At 38.3% G+C, this 26,221-nt stretch overlaps 2 protein-coding genes across 2 annotated transcripts in view; one reads left to right on the top strand and one right to left on the bottom strand.

Moving 5' to 3' along the window:
• Nucleotides 1–6,730: 6,730 nt before the first annotated feature.
• LOC126271978 (cullin-1) lies at nt 6,731–11,238 on the bottom strand. Its single transcript, XM_049974443.1, has one exon. The coding sequence runs from the start codon at nt 10,830–10,832 to the stop codon at nt 8,511–8,513; it is 2,322 nt and encodes a 773-aa protein (XP_049830400.1). The 5' UTR covers nt 10,833–11,238; the 3' UTR covers nt 6,731–8,510.
• A 6-nt stretch (nt 11,239–11,244) lies between these two features.
• Nucleotides 11,245–26,221, top strand: part of LOC126271980 (ceramide transfer protein) — a 214,035-nt gene continuing 199,058 nt past the window's right edge. The window contains exons 1-2 of the mRNA XM_049974446.1: nt 11,245–11,635; nt 12,224–12,340. Of these exons, the coding sequence (XP_049830403.1) occupies nt 11,408–11,635; nt 12,224–12,340 (345 nt within the window). The 5' untranslated portion in view covers nt 11,245–11,407. The remainder of the gene's footprint in view (nt 11,636–12,223; nt 12,341–26,221) is intronic.

Here is a 26,221-nt window from a genome sequence, read left to right as displayed (position 1 = left end):
GTTGCAGCTGAATCTTCTCAGGATATTTCAATCACCAACATTCTGCTCTGAATGTGAAAATATTTTGTTGACACCAACCTACATAGGGAGAAACCATCACCATACTAAAATAGAAATCAGAGCTCGCATGGAAAGATATAGGTGTTCATGTTTTCCGCATGCTGTATGAGATTGGAATAACACAGAATTATTTTGAAGGTAGTTCGATGAACCCTCTGCTAGGCACTTAAATGTGATTTGCAGAGTATCCATGTAGATGTAGAACCTTCGTTAGCCATTGTCATCACCCATCTAGTGCCTTTCCTGTTCCCATTCCAGCACCACACAGCCTTCTGTTGCACCAATGCACCCAGTCTTTTAACTTCTCTCCTTTCTCTCTAGCACCCCCCCCCCCCCCCATGTTTTCACCCTGCCCCCCTCCCTGCTTTGTCCTGCACACTCCCTGACAGCAATTCACCATCCCCCACCCCTACCCTGCTATCCCTCCCCCTTACCCCCACACAGTTGCCTCTCCCATCATGCACTGCCGCTGCTGCTTGTAGTATGGCTTCACCTGCCAGAGATTGTAGTCTCATGTGTGTGTAAGTTGCGTTTGCTTGTAGGTGTGTGTCTGTTGTCTATTTTTGACAAAGGCTTTGCTGGCCGAAAGCTTATTTTGTGACAGTCTTTTTGCTGTGGCATCTACTATATGCTGAGTAGCAGCTAAAGAATTCCTCTATGGTGTAGAAGGAATTGTTAAGGGGAAATAACTTTAATCTACATTTGGAAATACTTCTGCTGTTTTCTAACATTTTCTTTCAATGGGCACATAATCAAAGATTCTTATAAATGAGTTCTGCGTTCCTCTCTCTGCCAAAGCTAGTTTCACAAGTGGGAAGAGTAGATCATTTTTCCCTCTAGTATTGTATTTGTGAATATCTCTATTACTCTTAAACTGCAGTGGTCTGTTGGCAACAAATTTCATGAGTTAATAAATGTTCTGTGAAGCTGTAATTTGTTATTGTGGTCTTCCATCCTAAAACTGGTTTTACACAAATCTCCATGCTAGTCTATTCTGTGCAAGCCTCTTCATCTGTGCTTAACTACTGCAATCTACAGGAAGACAAAAATTATGGAATCACCTAAAAACACAACATATTACCATGCATAATATAGTGCAGGAAAACTGTTGGCATTTGAAAGAGCTTCCATTCACCTCAGAATGTATAAATACGAGTAGCAAGTTAGGGTAACAATGATACAGGTGGATAGCACTCACTCACTCTTTTCTCCAAAGCAGACCACAAAGGCTCAGTACTATTGAGATCTGGAGCCTGTGGTGGCCAGGGGAGATGCAATCCATCTTCCTGGTAACAAAACCAGTCCTGCAGGATGTGAGCTGCGTGAACAGTGGCGCTGTCATCTTGGAACACAGAATCACCATTGTACCATTGGATGGGCCTGATTATGCAAAATGGTTACATAATCCTTCACAGTAATGCAGCCTTGCATAGTAACTAAAGGGCCCAAGGAATACCATGATATAACTGCCCAAATCTTCACCATAACCCACCATGTTCTGCTCTTGGGGTGTAAACTCAACCAGAAGCTGGAAACAGAGCTAAAAAGACTCTCTGACAAGTAACAATCTTCCATTGCTCCGTAGTCCAGGTTTCATGGCTTCGACACCATGGTTTTTTTTTTTTTTTCTTTTTGTTAAGAGCATTTGCATCACAAGCATGCATTTCACACGGTGTTTCCATATTTCTGTCTATCCACTGCATATACATTTGACATCAGTGAATGAAAATATGCAGAATATGTTAACTTACCAATTTCTATATCCCCTTCACATGTTACAGTATATCATTTCTGAACAAAGCTAGTTAACATTTAGCAAAAACATCATTTATTAATTTCCCTGAGCATGCTCTTCTTTGTGGGGCTTGACAGCAACACTCATGCCATTTGCAAAAACAACTAATTTTGACTTCCAATTTTTGACAATATAATGTGACTGGATAGATTAAAAAACTACTCACCAAGTAGCAGCAGGACTACACACATATTTAAAAAAAAGTTTTACTTATGCAAGCTTTGAGCCAGTGGCTCCTTCTTCTGGCAGGAAGGTTGAAGGGGAAGGAAGTGGGGTAAAGGGAATGAAACTGGAGAGGTTTAGGAAAAGGGGTTAGAGTTGGAAAAGTCATCCAGCACCCTCGGCCACGGGAGACTTACTGTATGGGATGAGAAGGGAAAGATAGATTGTTGGGGTCTGCACAGCACAATATTTAAAAACATGAGAGCTTAAAAGTGGAAGACAGGATAATATCCAACACAGGGATTACTACTAAAACATTGTGCATGAGTTAGTAAAAGTGAAAAGCTAAGTGCATTATATGTAACAGACGTGGAAGGGGGATGGCGAAAAATAGACAGACCAGAAAATGAAAGACGTAGAAAATTAAAACAGAGTGAAGAAAGGAGTAGTTACTGTGTAGAAATGCTGAGACGGAAGGAATTAATGAAAATTAAGGCCAGTTGGGTGTCGAGAACCAAGGATATGATGTGTGTGTGTGTGTGTACACCTGTCCTTTTTTTTTCCCCCCTAAGGGAAGTCTTTCCGCTCCCGGGATTGGAATGACTCCTTACCCTCTCCCTTAAAACCCACATCCTTTCGTCTTTCCCTCTCCTTCCTGAAGAAGCAACCATCGGTTGCGAAAGCTAGTAATTCTGTGTGTGTGTTTTGTTCATTGTGCCTGTCTGCCAGCGCTTTCCCGCTTGGTAAGTCTTGGAATCTTTGTTTTTAATATATTTTTCCCATGTGGAAGTTTCTTTCTATTATATATATATCCAATCCCATTATAATTTTGTCTTCAGATTCAAATAATGTGGCCACCTGAATAGTAACTGGCACATGACAGAACCTTGTGTGCAACATTCATTGTGATTTGTTTCAATTACTCAGTTATCCTAAACATAACTTTCTGCATCTTGTGTCTTGCACATAACTAACCCAGGCATTTGCTGGACCATGTATCCCACATAAGCTTAATTTTTCAAATATAATATTATGACTCACTCAGTCAAACACCATTGATACATCACAGAAGATCCCAACTGGTGATATTTTATAATGTGAAAATTTTATTATGTGCTCAGTAAAGATATACACAATATTCTTTAATAGAACAGCCCTTTTGAAATCCAAACTGTGTTTGATTAAGTATCCATTTACCACTCAGATGTGAGAACCACTGAGTTCATTATCATCTCAAAATTTTTGCAAATGATATCAGAAGTAAGACTGGCCAGTGTATACATCTGTGGAGTCACCTCTCTTATAGAGTGGCCTAATAACTGATAATTTTAATGTGTCTGGAAAAAAATAATCAGAACTAACGATATATTACATATGTGACAAAAAATAAATTAAACAGCGACAACAATTTACTTTCTCATTGGAGATTTCATAAACTGTACAGAAACTCTTCCTCTTGAGGTTCATGTTGATCTTATTTCCAATGGGGATGAGTGACAAATATCCATTACACTAAATCTCCCCTAATTTGATTCTTCAGAGTACTGGTTTGCTATCACTTCTGAAAATGGTCTCGCATCTTTTTTTAAAATGAAATCAATAAAAATAACTGCTGCATTTACTCTTCTCTTGATTAGAAATAGTTTCATCTTCTAAGGCTACAGACCTAGACTCTCTTTAAACAATATTCCATTTGAATGTCTTTTACTGTTTGACATCCCAATTCCTAACAAGATATGCATAATTTCAATCTCTTTACTATTTTTCATAAAATGTTAGAACACTGTTTATAATATGAAAGTACTTCAGGATTCTTAATTGTTCTGGATATTTTGATGATTTACCGTTTTTGTTTTGTAAGGCACTCAAATGTCTGTACTGATCCAAGGTTTCATATAAGACTTCATATTAATGAATTTTTTAAAAGAATGGGCGTGGGGAGGGGGGGGGGGGAGGGGGGGCTGGGGGCGGGTGTTGCTCACAAACTAATAAGAAAATGTTGAATTTAGAGCCGGCTTTAGGCTCTATTTTATTATTAATGAGCCTGACTGCTGTCACTGAATGTTTCTGAACTGCATACATAGTTATGTACTATGACTAAGTGTTTATCATAATCTAACATTCCACTTACTACAGGACAGGTAGGTGTTTAACTTCTGCTTATTTACAAATACATTATCAGTGTTATATATATTGAGCTAGTTAAGGATGAGAATTTATAAATGGCACTAAACTGTATATGCTAATAACTACTCAAAAGGCATCAACATTTTTCATGGATATTTCTCAGTTTCGCAGCAAGGACATGTATACTTTTAACAATCACAACTGCTATATTGTTCAATATTAACTCACAAGCAAATGCTTAATGTATTTTGGCCTGTACACAATTTACTTGTTTTTATATTTTTGAATTTATGTTTTAATGAAAGTAGTGTTTGGGAGACCATATCTATGGGCTCAGCTTTTGCTATCTGTTCTTATCTTGCATTCAAATGTAGGAAAAGTCATTAAACTCGGTGGACAATTATTTCAATGTGTCATTTTTTTATGCCACTGCCATGGTCTATAGAATTAATTTTATATATGTGGCAATGTCTTTTTCTTTATTAATAAAGTTCCAAATTGCTATGTTTTGTCACCTCTCACAAACACACAGACTGGAAGATTATACAGCACTGAAAGCAGTTGAGTCCAAACAAAAGTTGACAGCTGTTGCCTATGCACTTGCCCCTATTGATGTAAAAGCTTTTTGAGTAGAAATGAAGTGAACAGGTTCTGCTTGTGCATTAGCCAGCACAAATCTTCCACGTGTAAAACGCCAAAGTCCTTTACAGTGTTTGCAACAAATGCACTATGAACTAAGTGACATTTACAAGCCTTTAGCTACAAGAAAGGGAAATGTAAGACAATATTTTCACACATTTAGAGTAGGCTGCACTAATCCTCATGACTGGGAGATGAGTGACATTCAGTAACCATTACTGATATTGATTATGAAACAGGGTTCTTGTACCAATGTGTACCCTAAGCAGCAAGCCAACAAACTATTCATAAAGCCATTAAATTAAAGAAGAATCTGCATAAAAAATCAAGCTAATTGTGTTTTGAGAGCAGAGAGACGTGGTCTTGCCAGATTTACAGGGGCCAGCAACATGAATAGCATCTGAGGAGAATTAGTAAACATATGCCATGGCAACATGAGAAACCTCTACCTCTAATAATTCACGACAATGCATGCTCACAGACTGTCACTCATGATACATATGTGATCCAAACTTCGGGAACTTTTGAGGAGTAAGACCTGAAAATTTCAATTCTGTATTGGCCGAAACCCTAAACAGAATCATAAGCAAAGGTAAAAACGACTTGTTCCATGAGGGCAAATGCCTTCAGAATAATCGTACCTATGCAGAAAAATGGACAGAGAATGTTTACCCCTTAACAGTTTTTTGATCTGTGTTCTTTTTAGACCAATCAGGTCTTAATTTTGAAAGTAGGCTCAAGTAGTGGACATGATCACCAAGAACTGAGAAACAAGATTACACACATTGTGGAAAAAAGAAGCATACAAAAGATATAAAGATTTAAGGCAGTACAATAATAAGAAATTGCATTCACATTGAAACAGGTTAAAAGTGAATTTATTTCTGTATGAAATTTCAATACTCTATGGTGTAGGTGCATATACAAGCCTACGCTACAAAGCTTCTTGTGAGAGTTTTTAACAGAATAACTTTTAGACTGATTTTAGATGTAAAGAACATTTTGTGGGCTGAATGATGCTATGTCAATTATATCCACAAGCCAGTCAAGAGACCACCAAATCTTCTACAAATACAAGAAACATTCACAATAAAATTGGCAAGGCGATCAATCACTTCTGTTTTATCTGACATTAAATTCAGTGGAGGCAAAGCATTTCTCACTTAAATTGATGAAATAACAGCATAACACAAACTGGACCTTCAAGTAAAGCTATTGCTGTTTGCCTTAACAAATTTGTGAACACTATTCAAATATAAACTCTGGTGGTGATGACACTCTTTGATATCAGTCAAGCAAAGTGCTATATCCCATCAATTTATGAAGGAAGAGATGTGCAGTACATAAAGAGTGAATACATATATATTCAATTTGTCTAAAACGTTTGGATTTTTATAAATTTTTAGCTCCCAAACATTTATTTGATCACATCACGAGTACACAAAATTACACAGTTCAACATAAGTGCTGAAAAGCAAAGAATTACATATCTTTCTTGTTTCAGTTTAGTATTAATACTGTCACATTTACTAGAAAGAATAATAGAAATAAAGGGACACATCCGAGGAAGTTGGAATTCCATTTTATCAGAAAGGTCAATATTTAAATGACATACCTCTTACGACCATTTACAGGTAATGCATATGTCATTCTAGTGCTCTCGTTCTATTTAGCCTGTAATCCTAAACTAAGTTATCACACTGAATCATGTACAGGCTGTGATATGGCGTATAAGACCAGACAACAGATTCCTTTGGATAACAATAACAAGACTTTTATGTAAAGAAGGAAATGTTTATAAGGATATTTCTGCAGAATTTACAATTCTTATTGTTTGTATTGCTGGTGTTAACTGAGGAAGGTTTTTGAGAAGGCGGTTCATGTAATGAGCTTTGAGTGTAATATGGAGAAAAAGGATTAGAGGAAACACATTAAAAACAAAGAGAATGATTTTCCAACACATAAGATAATTATTTGATAGCAAATACAAAATTATTTGTTTACAGTGATACGTGTATGGAAACATGTGAAACTGCAATTAAAGGAATAGTTGTGTTATTACCAGTTTTTAAAGCAACATAAGCAAAATGACTTGTGCAGTAAAGAATAGGTGAAATGATGATAAACTAGATTAAGTATTGGAGAGAAACTAATTCCAGTAGCTTGACAAAGCACAGACCATCATCGGAATTACATAAAATACATGCAGAGCCACTGAAAGTCTCTCTCTTAGGCTACAAAGAATTATGAGGTGTACAACAGAACCATTTGGTCGGCATCTCAAACATACCATACACAATATAGCAAGCTGAGCAGGAAGATGAACCTTATTGAAAATACAAAAAGAGACCGCAAGTGAATTTCTTCTGTACTTGCATTTCTGTTACAGGTGTTAAAATGGCAAACGCTTTCCCACTGCAAAACAGAAAAGTCAGCCTAAAAAGTAACACAATTTGTAATGGCATACTACATTATGGCAGCAAGCTGCACCAAAACAAATGACAATCACAGATAAATTTGTTAAAAAAAATTATTGTGAATCTGATTTCTTGGCTAATTTATTTTCACATAAAGACACATTAATTTGTTTTTTGTTGCACACATTTATGCAAATGGAGCCACAACATTTATTTATAATGTCTAACAAACACTTAAATACATTTGTGTGTACCAAGTACAGAACACTCACCTATTAATAGGGCAATAAACCAGAAAAATATCACTCATACAGCCAATCAGAATTACATGTTCTTGATTCCACGTCCCAAGAAATTGTTGTCACACATTACTTTTCAGGCAGAAGCATATTATTCTTAATCAGCTATAAAATATATGGATGGAAAACGCCATCCCCATTTGAACTGAAATCAAGCAAGGGAAACACCAGCAGCCAACAACATCATATAGGGATATGGGGAACTTTAAGAATTTTAGTCTTCACATTGAGAGAACCATTACAAGCACTAGATAAAAAGAGCTGCATGTTCATTTACTTATTTCAAAAGTTTTTAGGCCTATGCAATGAAAAGTCACATAGTGTGTAAAATATTTTTATGCTAACAAAATAATTCTTATTCAAATGGACTGTGTGTTTTGCAGGCATCACATTTATTTTGTAGCTACACATTCACAACAGCAAAAAGTAGTTATTGTTATATGGACAATAAGCACAGATACCACAAAATTCCACATTTATTTAACTTAATTATTCTTATACGTTACGTTTAAGATCTTGCATGTCAGCAAAACATGAACGATATGCACAGTAGACACAAAGTAATCTTTTTAGGGTACAGGTGAAGCAGTAACTGTAAATTGGGTTCACAATACAACTTCAACATCACATTTTATTCACTACATAGGGGGCTACAACATTTTGAATGTAGTATAGCACACTTATTTACAATTCTACAGGGTAATAAAAAATAATGATTAAGACTCTGAAACAAAAATACACATTCTCACACAAAGTGACAGTTTGAAATGTGGAACTTTTAATTATAATGGTAAAAAAAGTAATGCACCATGCTTCTATAAAATGAAAACCAACAGAGGAATGGAAAGAGATTAAGTATATTTCTTACTTTCACTTTCTACAAGTAGAATTGTGGTCATGACAATTTTATAGTTAACAGTGTCTCAGACAAACATCAAGTTTTGCACATAATACGCCTCCATATCAAATGCACAATGAGAGAACACTTCATTATGAATGGTTGCTCAGTAATCAAGCAAGATAACTGTAAGTGTCCTTCTGGCTCTCCGTTCTTTCCAAGTATTCCTTCTCAATCAGTATGTCAATACACTTCTTAATAATATGAACTCTTGGCTTAAATCTTGATGACAGCTGGTTGAGAACTTCTGCCACAAGTTGCTGATGCTTCAGGACTTTCCTCATTTTCATTATTCGGACTATTGCTGCTTGTATTAATAATTTACGGTCTTCTTCTATGTGTTTGTGTGTGGTCTCTTGTTCTACTTTCAATTCAGTCTTCATAGGTATGTTGATATTAACTCGCAGTTTCTTGTTTTTATAACCCGAAAACAAGGAGATAACAGAGCTTGGTTGCAATTCACTTTCATCATCATCCGATTGTAACAGCTTTGCTTTCAAGAGTATCTGAACAACTTGGATCAGAAAATCAAGCTTAATTTGAGTAGATTCATGAAGCTGCTGCAATACCCATACTTCACTTACATTAAACTGCAGTAAAACTGCCATCTGAAAAGTTGAGGCTTGAAGTGTGTATCTGTTTCGGAAACAGTTTGTAACGAGCTCTCCTTTTGACATGTTGTACAACCAGCTAAGTTTTCTCCCACTGTGCTGACTGCTGTAGAATGTTGCAAAGCGATGAACACTACGTTCCAATTCTGATGGCAAAGAAAATGTGAATGACTGCTGGAATGGCCAGGAACCAGACGAAAGAACTTGAATACTGAAATCTATGTCCAGAGGTTCATATGAATTAGCCAAATGCTTTCTGAAGGTCTCATTCAAGTCTTTTGATACACCAATGTCCTGAAACATTCTCTGTAATTTTGAAGTGTACTCAAATCCACATGCTTGCTTTAGTTTAGATATCATCGATGCTTCAGCATCATCACTAGCAGACATATGCTGTACAAGACGTTTCGCCAGCATTTTACTATAAAATTTTTGGAAAACATCTTTATCTTCTATATACTTGAATACTACCATGACTTGATTCAGAGTGTCTTCAAGCTCTGCCTCTTCGGGATTTTTACTGCTCTTTTTTAGCAACAAATCACAATACTTAGCAAGTAGTTCAGGCGACTTTGATGAACTGTTTGCCTGACGAGTGACAGCATTGCTATTAATGAATCTCCCACATGCCTTGTCAAGGGCAGCAACAAATCCAGAATCATTATTAAAAGCTGTCAAAACCAGGGCATTGTACTTCTTATGTACTTCCAGTATAGTGTTGACATAAACTTTAGGATCACTGTTAGCCATTTCACCACATTTATCAATAGCGGCAAGGCCTTGGTTTACAATATAAATTTCAAGCAAGTTACGTAATTCACCAAGACCATCTGAAATCCGTGCCACCAATTGATACATTCTTCCAAGATCTTCGTTTTTGTCAGCATCAAGCAGATTCTGAAATTCTGCATGGAATATTTCTAAATGTTTCTGAATCAGTACTCTTTCACAAGTCTTGGCTAATCTCTCCAATGTTGTTTCATGAAGGTACACTTGTACCCTTCTTTGTTCTTCTAGAAGACGCTGCTCTGCCTTTTTCATGTACTCTGTAACTGGATTCTGGCGCAAAAATTCGGTACTTTCGTGGGTATAAAATCTTTCTGTATCTTCCAAAAATACATCTTCGAAAGAATTCATGTAGACTGACAAATTTCGCCCCTTAGCATTTGGATCTTCTTCATTGAGGCCCAATTCAACATAGCAGTTTATAACGCCACTCACAAGTCTTGTGTTAATTGTCTCACCACTGCGTTCCCTTTCTATAAATTTCAAAACTGCATTTGTCACTTGCTTATTCAGCTGCTTAAATAAATTATCTCTCCAGGTTACTAATGCCAATTGATACACTTCATACACACCCTTACGACCTTCTTCGTATTCTCGTCGAACCCAGTGCCTGTTCAGATATGAACAAACTCCATTTAGCACCTTTGAACTGAATTGATAGTCTTCCCACTGTTTCGTGTAAAACTGGAGTACATCTTCATCCATGAGATCTATACCATCCATTTTCATCTTTTTGAGTAAATTGACAAGATAATTTCTTAGAAATTCTCTGAGTCTTTTATACAGCTCCAGACCCACAAGCTGTGCACCACCACTTGATACTTGTCCTTTCTTTGGCTTGTTTGTTGGGCGACTAACTTGCTGATGGACGCTTGTACAGTAATCGTACACATGGGTGTATAATTCCATGTATCGAGGTTTTGGCATACCTTGGCGATTATAAACTTGTTCGATGCCATCCTTCAGATCATCCCAGATTTGGTCGAGGTCAATCTGCTTCAGGCCTGAAGGGTTGCCATGGCTTTTATGAGCTGACATCTTACACACAGGATAAGCGAAGAGTTACTCAAGTTATTACAGGGAATAGATTAAAATATACGATTAGCATTCATTCTGGTAACTCGCTGTTGCTCAGTCATTACACATTATGATATGTGGATCAGGAAGTTTGTAAACTTGCGTCGGGTCCAAGATGTAATCACCACATAACGTCCAGCTCTTTAACCGTATAAAACTTCGTAACAACTCACTAGTACATTTATTCTGTTCCAAATGCAAAAGCAATTTTCTTAGCAGTTGCTTCTTCCTTGGAGGAGCGAACTACACACGTTTGTACTAAACAAAAAATCTATTCTTCTTGCATCGTACTGTTAACCTCAACCACCACCATCACTGTGTGCAAGTAACCAAAGATGATAACAGCTGTGCACTAGTCCAAAGAACTTAAACCATCACACATCTGTCGTAAGCCGAGTGTGTAACTTGTGTTTTTGTGTCAGGTGTTTGGGGTTGATTGGGTATCTTCAGTGATAAAAAAAAGATAAAAGACTGGAACATGTCTTCTGTATGACACCAGTTTTTGGTTTTCTTAATCTTCATTCTGTAATTTAAAAATGACGGATGATCACGCGCTAGTATTTAGTGATGATGAAGATGATTCCGACAATGGATATAACCACCCCGAAATGCAAGGTGTCCTTAGCAAATGGACCAACTACATTCATGGATGGCAAAGCAGATTTATCGTTTTGAAGGATGGCACGCTCTCATACTACAAATCAGAACAAGATACAGGCTTCGGATGTCGAGGGGCTATTAGCATTTACAAGGCGACAGTTAAGGTTAGCTTTGTGAATTGTTGCAAGAAGTACTTTTCAATCTGTTTCGTTCTGTCATTCACTGTTGTTGCATTCGAAACATTTCTTTTGTCGATTCAACTGCGGACAGCACCGAAAATTAGGATAATTTTGTGTGCACATGAATTAAAATCAAGCGTAAAAACAGGGTGCAAGATTTTCACAACGTTTTTGGTGATAAATGTTTTGCAAGACTTAGTTTAATCACTCACTACCAAGGAGGTAGGTAAGATACTGGCAGGTCATTACCGATGAACTGCGAAAAAGTGAGGTGGTGGTTCATCAAATCGATGTCGCTTCCTTCCAAAAAATATTAATATGCTACACATTGTAGAAAAGATAAATGTGTCTGAACTTGTTTCTAAATAGGACGTGGACATTCTTGTTCTTATGTTTAGTATTATAATATCTGCTCATCTATGTGATTTTCTTCTGTTATTAATGTTCTCATCTAGTTACGAGAAATCTTGGAGTGGTGAAGTCACATTGTTGCCTGTTATTGCTAGTTGTTTTAATATTTGTTTTGAAGCTTTCATGTCGAGTGTATTACAAAACACCAAAATCCTTTTTCAGCCGCATGAATTTGATGAATGCAGATTTGATGTTTCCGTTAATGACTGTGTGTGGTATCTGAGAGCTGACAACCCTGAAGAAAAACAACAATGGGTTGAAGTTCTGGAAGCGCACAAGGTAAGGCAGAACTCTGCTTAGTATATAAAAATTATACTTTGATAATAATTAAAATCTCTTTGTTTGAGTACCCCATATTGTAATGTACGGTATGTTGCTTATGAAACAAGTTCTCAGTGGTCGTATATCTGAACTTTTTCTGTTGCACGTAACTAGTTGGTTAGAATGGGGGTGCTATTGAAAATAATTACAGAAATTGGCAAATCATATGCTAGCTTATCACAGAAGCAAACGTTTGTTCGATATGGTCCAGTGAGTCTCCACATATTTACTGTCAGTGATAATGTGGTTTGAACTGTGCACTGTAAATAAAAGGACACAGCACAGTTGATTGGTCCATTACCCTAGTTTTTCATGTCCACAGCCTATATATCACCATTTCACCTCTGACAGGTAACACTGTTCATGTTGCTCAGAATTAAACTACATAATTTCTTATTAGTGCGAAAAGCTTTAATTATTCTCTGAATTTTCTACTACAAACCAGTTGCAAACAATGATTTTGTTCTGTTGCACTACAGAAATATATTTGGTGCAAAGAACTACCTTTTTAAATGAGAGAAGTTTGATGACAGTTCAGGTGTTTTTAATCATAATATGGTAACATTGAGCCTGTGCAGTTATTAGACTCGTATTTCTCTCTTCCAGTCAGTGATATTACATACAGCATCCAGGGGCATGAGCTCCAAGCAAATGCTAGAAATTTGTTAGTGAGAGAGATCTGTTTCTGGGTTGAAACTTTTAGTCTAGCTCAGCCATAAGGCACTCGCACTTTGATGACAGTTGGAAGAATTGTATTATTGGAAATTACGGTAGGTGTTCAGTTTAGAGTTCCATTTCACATAGTAAATACCATGCTTACAGTCGCCATTTCAGTGTTGTCTCTTGAATGCCTCTAATGAGTAGTACTGTTAAAGGTAACCTATATCGAAGACAAAAGATGAAACTTAGAAAATAGAAAGTGGTGTTTGCAGAGTATTTATTTAACAATGTGTTCTTATTTAGCTGTTCCTTTTGTAAATTGAGTCACTGTTCACAAAGAAACAGAATTTATCAATTTCACATAGCCCACATGTGAAGTATCCAATATTGATTTATAATGCTGAGTGGTGTTCACTTTCAGTGAAAACAAACACAATTTCTAACAGTTTTCAAGATTAGAAATGATTATGCACCTACAGAGTACTGAGATACATTTTCTTAACTGCAAATTAGTGGCAATATCTTGGAGCGTTGATAGCCCACTCTTGCTTAGAGTTATTTTTAATTCTTAAGAAGATGGGTCACAACAAACTGTATTATTAGGAGGACTGTTAGGTCAAGAGCAGACAAATCGTTTGCTGATTTTGATCTATAGTGACAATCTTCATTTCAGTCAGAATCGCCCATTTTTCTTTTACTAACAATAAATACCATTCATCCATTTTGATGTATTGCATTTTGTCGGAATGATGCCTTGGAATAAATTTTAGTACCAGAATACCTTTTTAGCTAATTTTTAGCCAACTATGTGAATTTCACATAGCCCACATATGAATTATTCAGTAGCCCCTGCTGATTTATAATGCTGAGTAGTGACCATATCAATGGGCCATATCTACTGCCAAACAGATTAACAGGATCGATCTACCTCATATTTATTAGAGACTTTCTCCTACATCAGTGCAGAGCCTACATCGGCAGTGCTGAGCTTCACACACGAGCCAATACGTGTTGCCATCTTTGAAGTATTTCAGTTGCTCCACGGTCTCAAGCAAAAAGATTCTCTGCTGACATTACAAGAATGCTATACACTATACTCTTCATACTAACTCACAGGAAATAGTTGAAAGGTATCATATACATATTATATGCACTTTTTGCCAGATATGTATACAGTAGCAACACCTGATGACTATGTCACACACATGCTTCGTGTGCCGCAACTACATTCCAGTTCGCTGTGAACAGCAACACTGTTCACACAATGATTCTGAGATCGGTGTGCATTCCATATTACATTAATGAACCCAACATGAGTAGCATGTTACATTGTCTTCATTGCAGTGAGCTTTGAACTGCGTACATCCTACATCAATGCAGAGCCTACATTGGCATTGCTGAGCCTCACACACGAGTCAATACGTGTCATCGTCTTTGAACTGTTTCAGTTGCTCCATGGATTTGAGCAATAAGATTCTCCACTTACAGGTGTGCCATACACTACTTTCTTCATACTGCCCCACAGAAAATAGTTGAGAGGTATCAAATTTGGCAATTGTATTGTTTGTGGACCTGATCCACCCTTAATAATTCATTAGTTGGGCCATGACTAACACCAAGCCCAGGAATTGTGGCTGGAATATGCAGTGCTGTAAATCCTGCTTCACAAACTGTACCCATCATGAGCAGTCCTCTTCCTGTAATGCCTGGACCTTCTGCAGATATTATGGATGGAACTGGTGTTGATGGAGCTGGTGTTCATGGATAACACACAACTCACTACACAGCACTTCTATCTGTGTGCCATGTCTATCACAACTGCCAAGTGGTGGTGGCTGTGTCCTTTTCGAACATTTTCTGCACATCCTCCTCCAACTGTAGTGTTTAGAGTTCGAGCTGAATGGGGCAAGCACCAGGCACAAAGTGCTACTACTTCATTGGACAATGGACACACTGGAAATATCCATGTGCAACTTTCTGACTTCTCCAAGGCGTGTCTCGGGGGCCGTCAATATGGAATGGTGTGTGATACATCTTCTTGGAAAACATTCCATCTACAATCTTGCAGTGCCTCTCCCATTGCAACCCACTGTGCGATATGCAAGCATGATGACTGTAATTTTTGCAACTATGCACTGGTACGTGTTGCACTGCTGTCAACAATGTTACTACACTGGCAAACCACAAAATGTCCACAATAGGATGCACACAAGGCAGATCTGAATGTGTTTATTATTCATTCAGGATGATAGTCTAAAGGCAATTTATTTATGATCATTGACTAGATTTAAAGAAATAAATTCTGTACTTCCTGGATCAGTACCTTTATGTGTTGCTACGTCACAGCTTGTAATCAAACTTCAGTCATTTACAAGAGTGATAAGAGGTCAACAACCGGAAAAGACACTTATTATTTGGATTCTGAATGTCCCTTGCACGTAATCTCTTCTGCTATGTCAACTGGCAGCAGTGGTAGCACACATTATGGAGAAACAGTATTTCGACTAATACATGTATTTCTTGTATGCATTTTATTCTCATGCATGCTTTGAAATTGGTTGTTGATGCACGATTCTTTTTTTACCTCCTTTTTACATTAAACTGGTTAATTCATTTTTGTGGTATAGCACTCTGTAGATAACTATTTTATTTATTCATTTATTTTTTTACGTTATCTAAACTCGAGTAACTTGTTGTATCCACAGAAAATTAAACACAGTATTTGCAGAAGAATGGAAAGACTTGGTAAAACCAACCACAGGGAAGTTTAATTTGGGTTCCAGAGAAGTGTAGGAACATGTGAGGCAGAGCTGTGTGGTTCTACAACTTATTTTGGAATGTACATTGAATAAACGAAAACCAGTGTGTATAGCATTTGTAGATAGAAAGTTTTTGACTGTGTTGAGTGGAACACACTTCACATTTCTGAAGGTGGTGGTTCTTACGGTCTTCAGTCCAAAGATTGGTTTCATGCAACTCTCCACGCTACTCTATCCTGTGCAAGATTCTTCATCTCTGAGTAACTAATGCAACCTACATTTTTCTGAATCTGCTTAGTGTATTCGTCCCTCGGTCGCCCCGTGCGATTTTTACCGTCCACGCTTCCCACCAATACTAAATTGGTGATCCCTCGATCCCTTCTTCTAGTCAAGTTGTGCCACAAACACCTTTGCTCCCCAATTCTATTTATTACTTCCTCATTAGTTACATGATCTACCCATCTAATCTTCAGTATTCTTCTGTAGCACCACATTTCGAAAGCTTCTATTCTCTTCTTGTGCAAACTAGTTATCGTCCTTGTTTCACTTCCATACATGGCTGCACTCCATACAAATACTTTCAGAAACGACTTCCTGACACTTAAATTTATACTCTTCTTCAGAAACACTTCCTTGCCATTGCCAGTCTACATTTTATATCCTCTCTACTTTGACCATCATCAGTTATTTTGCTCCCCAAATAGCAAAACTCATTTACTACTGTAAGTGTCTCATTTCCTAATCTAATTACCTCAGCATCACCCTTCTTAATTCGACTACATTCCATTATCCTCTTTTTGCTTTTGTTGTTGATCATCTTATACCTTCCTTTCAAGAGATTGTCCATTCCGTTCAACTGCTCTTCCAAGTTCTTTGCTGTCTCTGGCAGAATTACAATGTCATCAGCGAATGTCAATGTTTTTATTTCTTCTCCGTGGATTTTAATACCTACTCCGAATTTTTCTTTTGTTTCCTTTACTGCTTGCTCAATATACAGATTGAATAACATCAGGGAGAGGCTACAACCCTGCCTCACTCCCTTCCCAACCACTGCTTCTCTTTCATGTCCCTTGACTCTTATAACTGCCATCTGCTTTCTGTACAAATTGTAAATAGCCTTTCGCTCCCTGTATTTTACCTCTGCCACCTTTAGAATTTGAAAGAGAGTATTCCAGTCAACATTGTCAAAAGCTTTCTCTAAGTCTACAAATGCTAAAAAAGTAGGTTTGCCTTTCCTTAATCTTTCTTCTAAGATAAGTCGTAGGGTCAGTATTGCCTCACGTGTCCCAACATTTCCATGGAATCCAAAGTGCTCTTCCCCAAGTTCGGCTTCTACCAGTTTTTCCATTCGTCTGTAAGGAATTCCCGTTAGTATTTTGCAGCTGTGACTTATTAAACTGATTGTTCAGTAATTTTGACATTTGTCAACACCTGCTTTCTTTGGGATTTGAATTATTATATTCTTCTTGAAGTCTGAGGGAAATTCTCCTCTCTCATACATCTTGCTCACCAGATGGTAGAGTTTTGTCAGGACCGGCTCTCCCGAGGCTGTCAGTAGTCCTAATGGAATGTTATTTACTCCCGGGGCCTTGTTTCGACTTAGGTCTTTCAGTGCTCTGTCAAACTCTTCACGCAGTATCATATCTCCCATTCTATCTTCATCTACATCCTCTTCCATTTCCATAATATTTTCCTCAAGCACATCGCCCTTGTATAAACCTTCTATATACTCCTTCCACCTTTCTGCCTTCCCTTCTTTGCTTAGAATTGGGTTGCCATCTGAGCTCTTGATATTCATACACGTGGTTCTCTTCTCTCCAAAGGTCTCTTTAATTTTCCTGTAGGCAGTATCTATCTTACCCCTAGTGAGATAAGCCTCTACATCCTTACATTTGTCCTCTAGCCATCCCTGCTTAGCCATTTTGCACTTCCTGTCAATCTCATTTTTGAGCTGTTTGTATTCGTTTTTGCCTGCTTCATTTACTGCATTTTTGTATTTACTCATTTCATCAGTTAAATTCAATATCTATTCTGTTACCCAAGGATTTCTACTAGCCCTCGTCTTTTTACCTACTTGATCCTCTGCTACCTTCACTACTTCATCCCTCAAAGCTACCCATTCTTCTACTGTATTTCTTTCCCCCATTGCTGCCAATTGTTCCCTTATGCTCTCCCTGGACCTCTGTACAACCTCTGGTTCTTTCAGTTTACCCAGGTCTCATCTCCTTAATTCCCACCTTTTTGCAGTTTCTTCAGTTTTAATCTACAGTTAATAACCAATAGATTGTGGTCAGAGTCCACATCTGCCCCTGGAAATGTCTTACAATTTAAAACCTGGTTCCTCAATCTCTTTCTTGCCATTATATAATCTATCTGAAACCTTTTAGTATCTCCAGGGTTCTTCTATGTATACAACCTTATTTCATGATTCTTAAACCAAGTTTTAGCTGTGATTAATGTATGTTTTGTGCAAAATTCTACCAGGCGGCTTCCTCTTTTATTTCTTAGCTCTAATCTGTATTCTCCTACTAAGTTTCCTTCTTTTCCTTTTCCAACTGTTGAATTTCAGTCACCCATGACTATTAAATTTTCGTCTCCCTTCACTACCTGAATAATTTCTTTTATCTCATCATACATTTCACCAATTTCTTCATCATCTGTAGAGCTAGTTGGCATATAAACTTGTACTACTGTAGTAGGCGTGGGCTTCGTGTTTATCTTATATTATTGCGTTCACTATGCTGTTTGTAGTAGCTTACCCACACTCCTATATTTTTTATTCATTATTAAACCTACTCCTGCTTTACCCCTACTTGATTTTGTATTTATAACCCTGTATCACCTGACCAAAAGTCTTGTTCCTGGTGCCACCAAACTTCACTAATTCCCACTATATGTAACTTTAACCTATCCATTTTCCTTTTAAAATTTTTTAACTTGCCTGCTCGATTAAGGGATCTGACATTCGACGCTCCATTCCGTAGAACGCCAGTTTTCTGTCCGAATGGGGGACTATTTTACCTCCGGAATATTTTACCCAAAAGGATGCCATCATCATTTAATCATACAGAAAAGCCGCATGCCCTCGGGGAAGTATAGATTTAAATTAGAAAGCGAGCAGTTAGAATAACATCTGATATTCACCCACAATCATCATGTAGGTAACTCTTCCAGAAGTTTTTACTGTATTTTAACTGCTCCATCATGATATGTATATTAATTAATGCAATTTGTCATACATGATCCATCAGAATTTGAGAAAAATAGTAATATAAATGCCTATGACGCTAGAGGGGGAAAAAATGACCTTCACTTCCCATTACTGAAGTCTGAGAATGGGTGATTGAAAATGCTGGCCGGCGGTTTCTTACTGTGTTCCCTTAGTTTCATTTGTCAAGGAAATACAGCATTTCCTGCACAGCCTTTTATGGGAATGCAAACACCTACAATCTGCACACCCAGGCTATGACCGAAGATACAGTTGACTATCCAGCAGCAGAATGTGCTTGGCTTTAATGGTTGCTTTGCAGCATATGCCATCTGGATCCCCTCCCGTCTATTGGTTCTACACGATACTGGCTTGTGAACTATAAAAGTTGTAATTGTCCTTAAAACACCCTTTTAGATCCACCAAATCTTCCTTTCTCAATATCTGGCAGCTGACATCTGCGTCCCGCCTTGTTTTCCTCTTCTGCCGCCTCCTCCTTCAGCTTCTTTTCAACATAAAAACTCAAGAATTTAGAACATTTTGTTTCATTTGCTGAATTACCTGTGTTAATTATTTCCAATGGTGTTCTCAATACTTCTACAGCACTGGATTGCATCTATTGTAGGTTGTGTAAGTTCAGTGACAGCCTGTTTGCAGAGAATCAGTTATTAATATGCAAGAAAGTATTATTAGTGTTTTCAGGTGTTGAAGTGTCTTCATTAGGCCTTACTATAATACTCGCATCATCAGCAAGAAGAATTATTTCTGCTTCGGGGATATTTGATGGCAGGTTATTTACATATGACGAGCTATCTTGACATTGAATATGTGCTACACGTTTTGTGATTATTCCAAATTATGAGGATGCTGTTTTATGGTATATGCTTTCTTGGTTTCACTTATATAGAAGGCTCTGTGACTGAAGACCAGTAGCAGTAAACAAAGAATGTAGTGTCTTTATGGCAGAATTAGTGACAAATCTACACTCTATTTCTGCACTCAGTCACATGAGACTTTTCTAATCTGCAGTGACTCCTTCAGTAGGCTACGGTCAATAGCCTACTGTAATTCCCAGCACCCATTGGTCATGCAAATAAAAGACCTCCTCTTGTGGACCTTAAGGACAACACTTAAGACAATTGTATTTCTCTGGTCCCCACCAGTCATATTGGGATCCTGGGGATGGCTATACGATCGACTTGCCAAGCATGTTGTTGGGAATGGTTTATGGAAATAAAAGTACCAGAATTTGACACCAGGAAAACATTCTTGATGCCAGCTCTTTACTTTGTGGAGCATAGAATGAAATGCTACTGTCTGTAAGAGAGCCTACAACTGTGTGCCTGTCTTCTCTTTGACCACTTTGACATGAATCTAATCCTCTGCTGCCTCCAGATTGATCTTAACAATCTGACACTCTGATATAATCCTATTACAATCTGACCTGCTTCGTTGTAGTTGTGACACCCTCTTGATAGTTGCCAAATCCTGTTGGAGTGAAACCACCATTGCTGCTGCATGACGACCTTTGCAATTGGCTTCCCTGAAATCTTAGCTGGTGATGTCAAGGTGGAGAATCAGGCATTTCATTTTATCTGTAAGAGTAGACTGTATATTTCTATTTGAAATCTTCATTGTTATGGTCCTCTGACTGCCATCTGGGGAGGATGGTTTCCTACTGCCATATTTTTGCTCCCAGACACGTCCAGCTGCCTCCAGATGAAGGTCTGGTTAGCCACCCAGTATCCCAACTCATTTAGATAGATTGTTGACCTTGTACAGTAGCCAGGTGAACGTGGTTGGGTGGGAGTGCGTCTTCTGCCACATGAAATCTGCTGTGTGCTCTGAATTGCTCCCTGTTGATGTCTGTGTTATCTTTTATCTCCCTGATCCATTAATAAAACAATGAAAATAATCAATTATTGATAATATAATGTAAATGGGTAGATAAAAAATCTACTCACCAAGCTGCGGTAGGGGAACATACACACAAAAAGATTTAACTTTTACAAGCTGTGGAAGCCAGTGGCTCCTTCTTCTGGTAGAAGAGTTGAAGGGGAGGAATATGGGTAAAGGAGAAGGACTGGATCAGTTTAGGGAAAGGGGTACAGTTCAGGAGTCATCCAGAACCCCGTGTCAGAGTAGACTTACCACACGGGATGAGAGAGAAAGGCTGTTATCCTTCTCATCCTGTCTCGTAAGACTCCCATGACCTGGGATTCTGGTTGACTTTCCTAAACTGTACCCCATTCCCTAAACTGATCCACTCTTTTTCCTTCACTCCTCTTCCTTCCCCTTCAACTCTTCTACCAGAAGGAGGAGCCACTGGCTTCAACAGCTTGTAAAAGTTAAATCTTTGTGTGTGTGTGTGTGTGTGTGTGTGTGTGTGTGTGTGTGTGTTTCCCTGCTGCTGCTGCTTGGTGAGTAGATTTTCTATCAATCCATTTACATTATATGATCCTTTAATAATTTATTCTTAACTCTCTTGCATGTGCCAGGTTTATTTTTTGCTCTTATGTTTATGGCTTAAAACTGCACGCTTTTTTTCCCTATGTTTTGAGGTACTCAGTATGGAGGGACCAGTGATGACAGTAGTTTGATACATTAAAACCATAGAATCCATCCATCCTTCCATATTTTACAGGCCTTACAGCTGTCATTGTGTTTAATGTAATGAACATACCTCTAAAAATATGTGTGGGTCAGGCAGGTAACAGAATACTACTTTTAGTGATAAGAATAAGTTTCTCAGTATGGTGTCACTCACTCAGGGAACCATGGAAGTTGTACATAACCTCTCAATACCCAGGGAGTTTATTTGCACAAGTTTTCCAACTGACCTCTTCTTATCCTCTATTTACAGTGACAATTTCACGTTTGTAATATGTCATGTTTAACAAACATTTTTTTGACACTCCTGAAATACTGTTTTTCCACTTATGTATGTTTCATTCCTTCTCTAGGAGGTAATGGATTAGACAGTTATTTTCACATGTGGAGGTATATGAGAAAATTTTATCAGGATTTGCAAGTTGTTTTCAGTCCTGACAGTCATGACTGGAGATAATTTGCTATGGATTGTGATGACAGCATGCAAACCATGTGGCTTTTATCTTTCTCTTTTTTCCCACAAGACATGCTGAAAGTTCTTTTTGAAAAGGTGTGTCTTACTTTTCTGGCATTTGCTCTGCCCATTACCTTACATTTGTACACAGTTATGTATCACAAGTGAACAAAAATTCTTTTATGTAAAATGAAGTAGCACCACATTTCGAAAGCTTCTATTCTCTTCTTGTCTAAACAATTTATCGTCCATGCTTTTCACTTCCATACATGGCTACACTCCATACAAATACTTTCAGAAACGACTTCCTGACACTTAAATTTATACTCTTCTTCAGAAATGCTTTCCTTGCCATTGCCAGTGCACATTTTATATCCTCTCTACTTTGCCTACTGTGTGGCACATAGAAATAGGCAAGAGAGAACAATATTTACACTAGCTCTTGCGGTGTTGCTCTTTCTCTGGTAAAAGGACACACACACACACACACACACACACACACACACACACACACACACACAAAGTGAAAAGGTGACTCTTGATCATCTGTTATTGAGAACAGTTGTCTGGGCAGATGAGGCTGGAAGGGGGTAGGAAAGGAGGACACATGAGGCAAGGAGTGGGTAGTGGTGAGGGTTAGGTCTTTCAACAGATGACAAACAACACAAAAGGAGTTCAGAGGGTAAAGGATGTAAAGAGATAGAAGAACGAGAGAATAGAATAAATGAGGGGAGGCAAGGAGAGGAAGGTGGAGGACGAGGAAACAGCAAAGCTCAAACCATTCTTCACATCATCTACTTCTTTCATAAAATCCTTCTACTCGATGGCCAAAACTTTCCAAATGCTACTACAGCAATAGAAAACCTTGCCCTTCAACAGTTGGAATGCCATTCTTGCAACAGCTGAGGAAACTGTTGTAGCTACTCCTGAGCTGTGCCTACATGGGATTACTTATAGCCAAGAAAAGCCTACCACTCGGGTCCAAACATTTCCTCCTTCCCTCCCTCTTCACCTGCCCCCGTGTCGTCCGTCCCTTGTAGCTCCCCCGACCATGCCTTGCTGACTTATTCCACCTTCCACATCCCCAAAAATGTCCTCCATGTAACTGTTCCTCTGATTTGAAACCCATCATCTCATTCTTAATCATCCTAGTCAGCCAGATCCTGCCCCAAAGTTATTTCACTTTCAAAAATCAAGTCTGTAAACAAGTCGGAGGTACCGCCATCCTATGCTAACTTATTTATGGGCCATCTGGAGGAATACTTCTTACCCAGTCAACTCCTCAACCCCATGCCTAGTTCAGATTTATTGTTGACATTTTTGTGATCCGGATTCATGCTCTTTTTCTCCCTAACAATGACTCCTGAATCCACTTTATCGAGTCTTTTTTAGTTCAGTGAGCCACCTTCCTAGGTCTTGATCTTCACCTCTCAGATAATTTTGTTCGTATCAGGTGCGCCACCCACTGACATCATCTTCACTTTGACAGCTGAAACCAACCCATGTCAAAAAGCCCCTTTCTTACAGCCTCACCACCAGAGGACGCTGCATCTGCAGTGGAAAGAAGGATTTATCAAAATATATTGATGACAAGAGCCAAGATAGTATAATATCCAGATCATCTATAAACTGATCACTCTTGTCATCTCCTCCTCTGACAACAGTAAACTGTTAATCAGCCACTGACCAGCACTCCTCTGATCAGCCAGTATCATCCTGTTCTTCAAAAGCTCAACCACATCCTTCACCAGGGCTTTGAATACATCTTATCGTGTCTTATGTAGAGTAATCCTAACCAATTATTACCCACATCACCCAAAGTAGTGGTCTGCCGTCCACACAGCGAACAGGATATCCTTGTCCATCCCTACTCCAATCCCATTCCCAGGCCTGCACCTCCATGGGTCATTCCCTTGTGGTTGACCCAGTTACAACATATGTCCCATACACCCCTCCACCACCTCTCACTGCAATCCAGTCACAGGCATTTCCAATCCTATAGCAATCAGGGCCACATATGAGAGTAGCCACATTATATTGGGTTTCTCAGGCGGAATGATCAATATCAGGGATATGACGGGAGTGCTCATTAGAAGCAAAAACCTCTATCTGGACATCTGCCACATCCTGAATGGTTTCCAATGTAGAACAGTTAATGTACATTTGTTCTTGCACTAGTGGATTGCATTTATGTGTCTTATCCACCCTTTTTACACACACTCGCTAAAATGCCACACATCTACACTAATGTAGAATATGCAGGTACAGAGTATATTTATGACTTCTGCTGCTGTTGAAAAGTACATCATGAATGAAAACACACACAACACTAGTGTAATATTCTCTTGCAATATTCAGCTGTTGCACCATCATCCAGTAAAAAGATAAATATGTGGTGCAATGAAATTATACTGGATCAAAAATTTTAAACTAGTGCACATACAGAGTAGTTATATTTCCAGAGATGAAATATGTTAAGGTTAGATTTTGGGATAAAACAAGTGATTATTTCAATATAAATGTCAGTGTAAATGCAATGTAAGACTATTTAACTAACATAAAATATGAGACACCCTAACTAATGAACTACTTAAATACATTACAGCAGTTCATAGAAGAAAATAGATTGAGCAATAAACTTTGGTGGCATGTTCCCAAGGTGTGGCTTAACAAAATAATATTGTAAATAAAATAGAAAGAAACTTCCACATGGGAAAAAATATTAAAAACGAAGATTCCAAGACTTACCAAGTGAGAAAGTGCCGGTAGATAGGCACAATGAATAAAACACACAAACACACACACAGAATTTCAAGCTTTCGCAACCGGCGGCTGCTTCGTCAGGAAAGAGGGAAGGAAAGGGAAAGATGAAAGGATGTGGGTTTTAAGGGAGAGGGTAAGGAGTCATTCCAATCCCGGGAGCGGAAAGACTTACCTTAGGGGGAAAAAAGGATAGGTATATACTTGCGCGTGCGCCACACACACACACACACACACACACACACACACACACACACACACACTGATGTGTGTGTGTGTGTGTGTGTGTGTGTGTGTGTGTGTGTGTGTGTGTGTGTGTGTGTGTGTGCGCGCGCACGAGTATATACCTATCCTTTTTTCCCCCTAAGGTAAGTCTTTCCGCTCCCGGGATTGGAATGACTCCTTACCCTCTCCCTTAAAACCCACATCCTTTCATCTTTCCCTTTCCTTCCCTCTTTCCTGACGAAGCAGCCGCCGGTTGCGAAAGCTCGAAATTCTGTGTGTGTGTTTGTGTGTTTTATTCATTGTGCCTATCTACCGGCGCTTTCTCGCTTGGTAAGTCTTGGAATCTTCGTTTTTAACAAAATAATATTGCCTTTAATATGTCCTAAATTAAAAACAGATTAGGTAGACCAATGACATTAAACAGTTAATTAAAGCTGTTGTGTTAAAAAGGACTGCGTATAACCACAATAGGAAATATGTTAGCTAAAATAAAGGAAAGTGGGGAATGCGAGTAAGAGGGGTAATTTACAACATGGCCTGGATGGGATTATGAGTAGTATCTGCAGTCAGAAGTGGCAAATAGGGGAACTGTATCTGGTAATTCAGTACTGAGCCTGAGCTGATGGTCATATATTTCTTAATTTTCATACTTCATTTTTCACCTTATAATTATGGCCTTCTTTAATAGGTGATCTGCAAAAGTAGTGTATCCTTTTGTAAGTTTCCAGCTAAACTGGTGTTCCTTCAGGCGGGTGCTTATTGCTCTGTCAGAGTGACCTACATAGAATTTTTCACAATTGCAAGTAATTTTACACATACCATACTTTTCCAAAGCTGGAGTGCTGTCTTTACCATTGATCAAAAAGTGTCCAACAGTACTGTGCACATAAAATGATGTTTTCATGTTCCTGAGATTAAGCTTTCTGCCTACATCCTGTGAAACTTTTCCTAGATATGGAATTTTGCACTATTTATTGCATTCTTGAGGTGATGGGTTGAGAACAGGGCAAAGAAGTGAGTACACCAGTTGTTTCTGCTTTTTGTGTATTGTGGGAGTCCACCAAGGTAGGAGGATAGAAGCTGTTTGTTGCTATTTCTTTGATTGCTTTTAATTCCATTTGGAAACTGTCTTCACTCGTGGGGGTTAATGTTGGGAGATTTTT

Source organism: Schistocerca gregaria, chromosome 5, assembly GCF_023897955.1.
Source record: "Schistocerca gregaria isolate iqSchGreg1 chromosome 5, iqSchGreg1.2, whole genome shotgun sequence".
In the NCBI taxonomy this organism is placed as follows: domain Eukaryota; kingdom Metazoa; phylum Arthropoda; class Insecta; order Orthoptera; family Acrididae; genus Schistocerca; species Schistocerca gregaria.
This window is presented reverse-complemented; position numbering and strand designations above follow the sequence as displayed.

Coding starts and splice junctions, on each gene's coding strand:
- LOC126271978 (XM_049974443.1), bottom strand. CDS start 10,832: ATGTCAGCTCATAAAAGCCATGGCAACCCTTCAGGCCTGAAGCAGATT.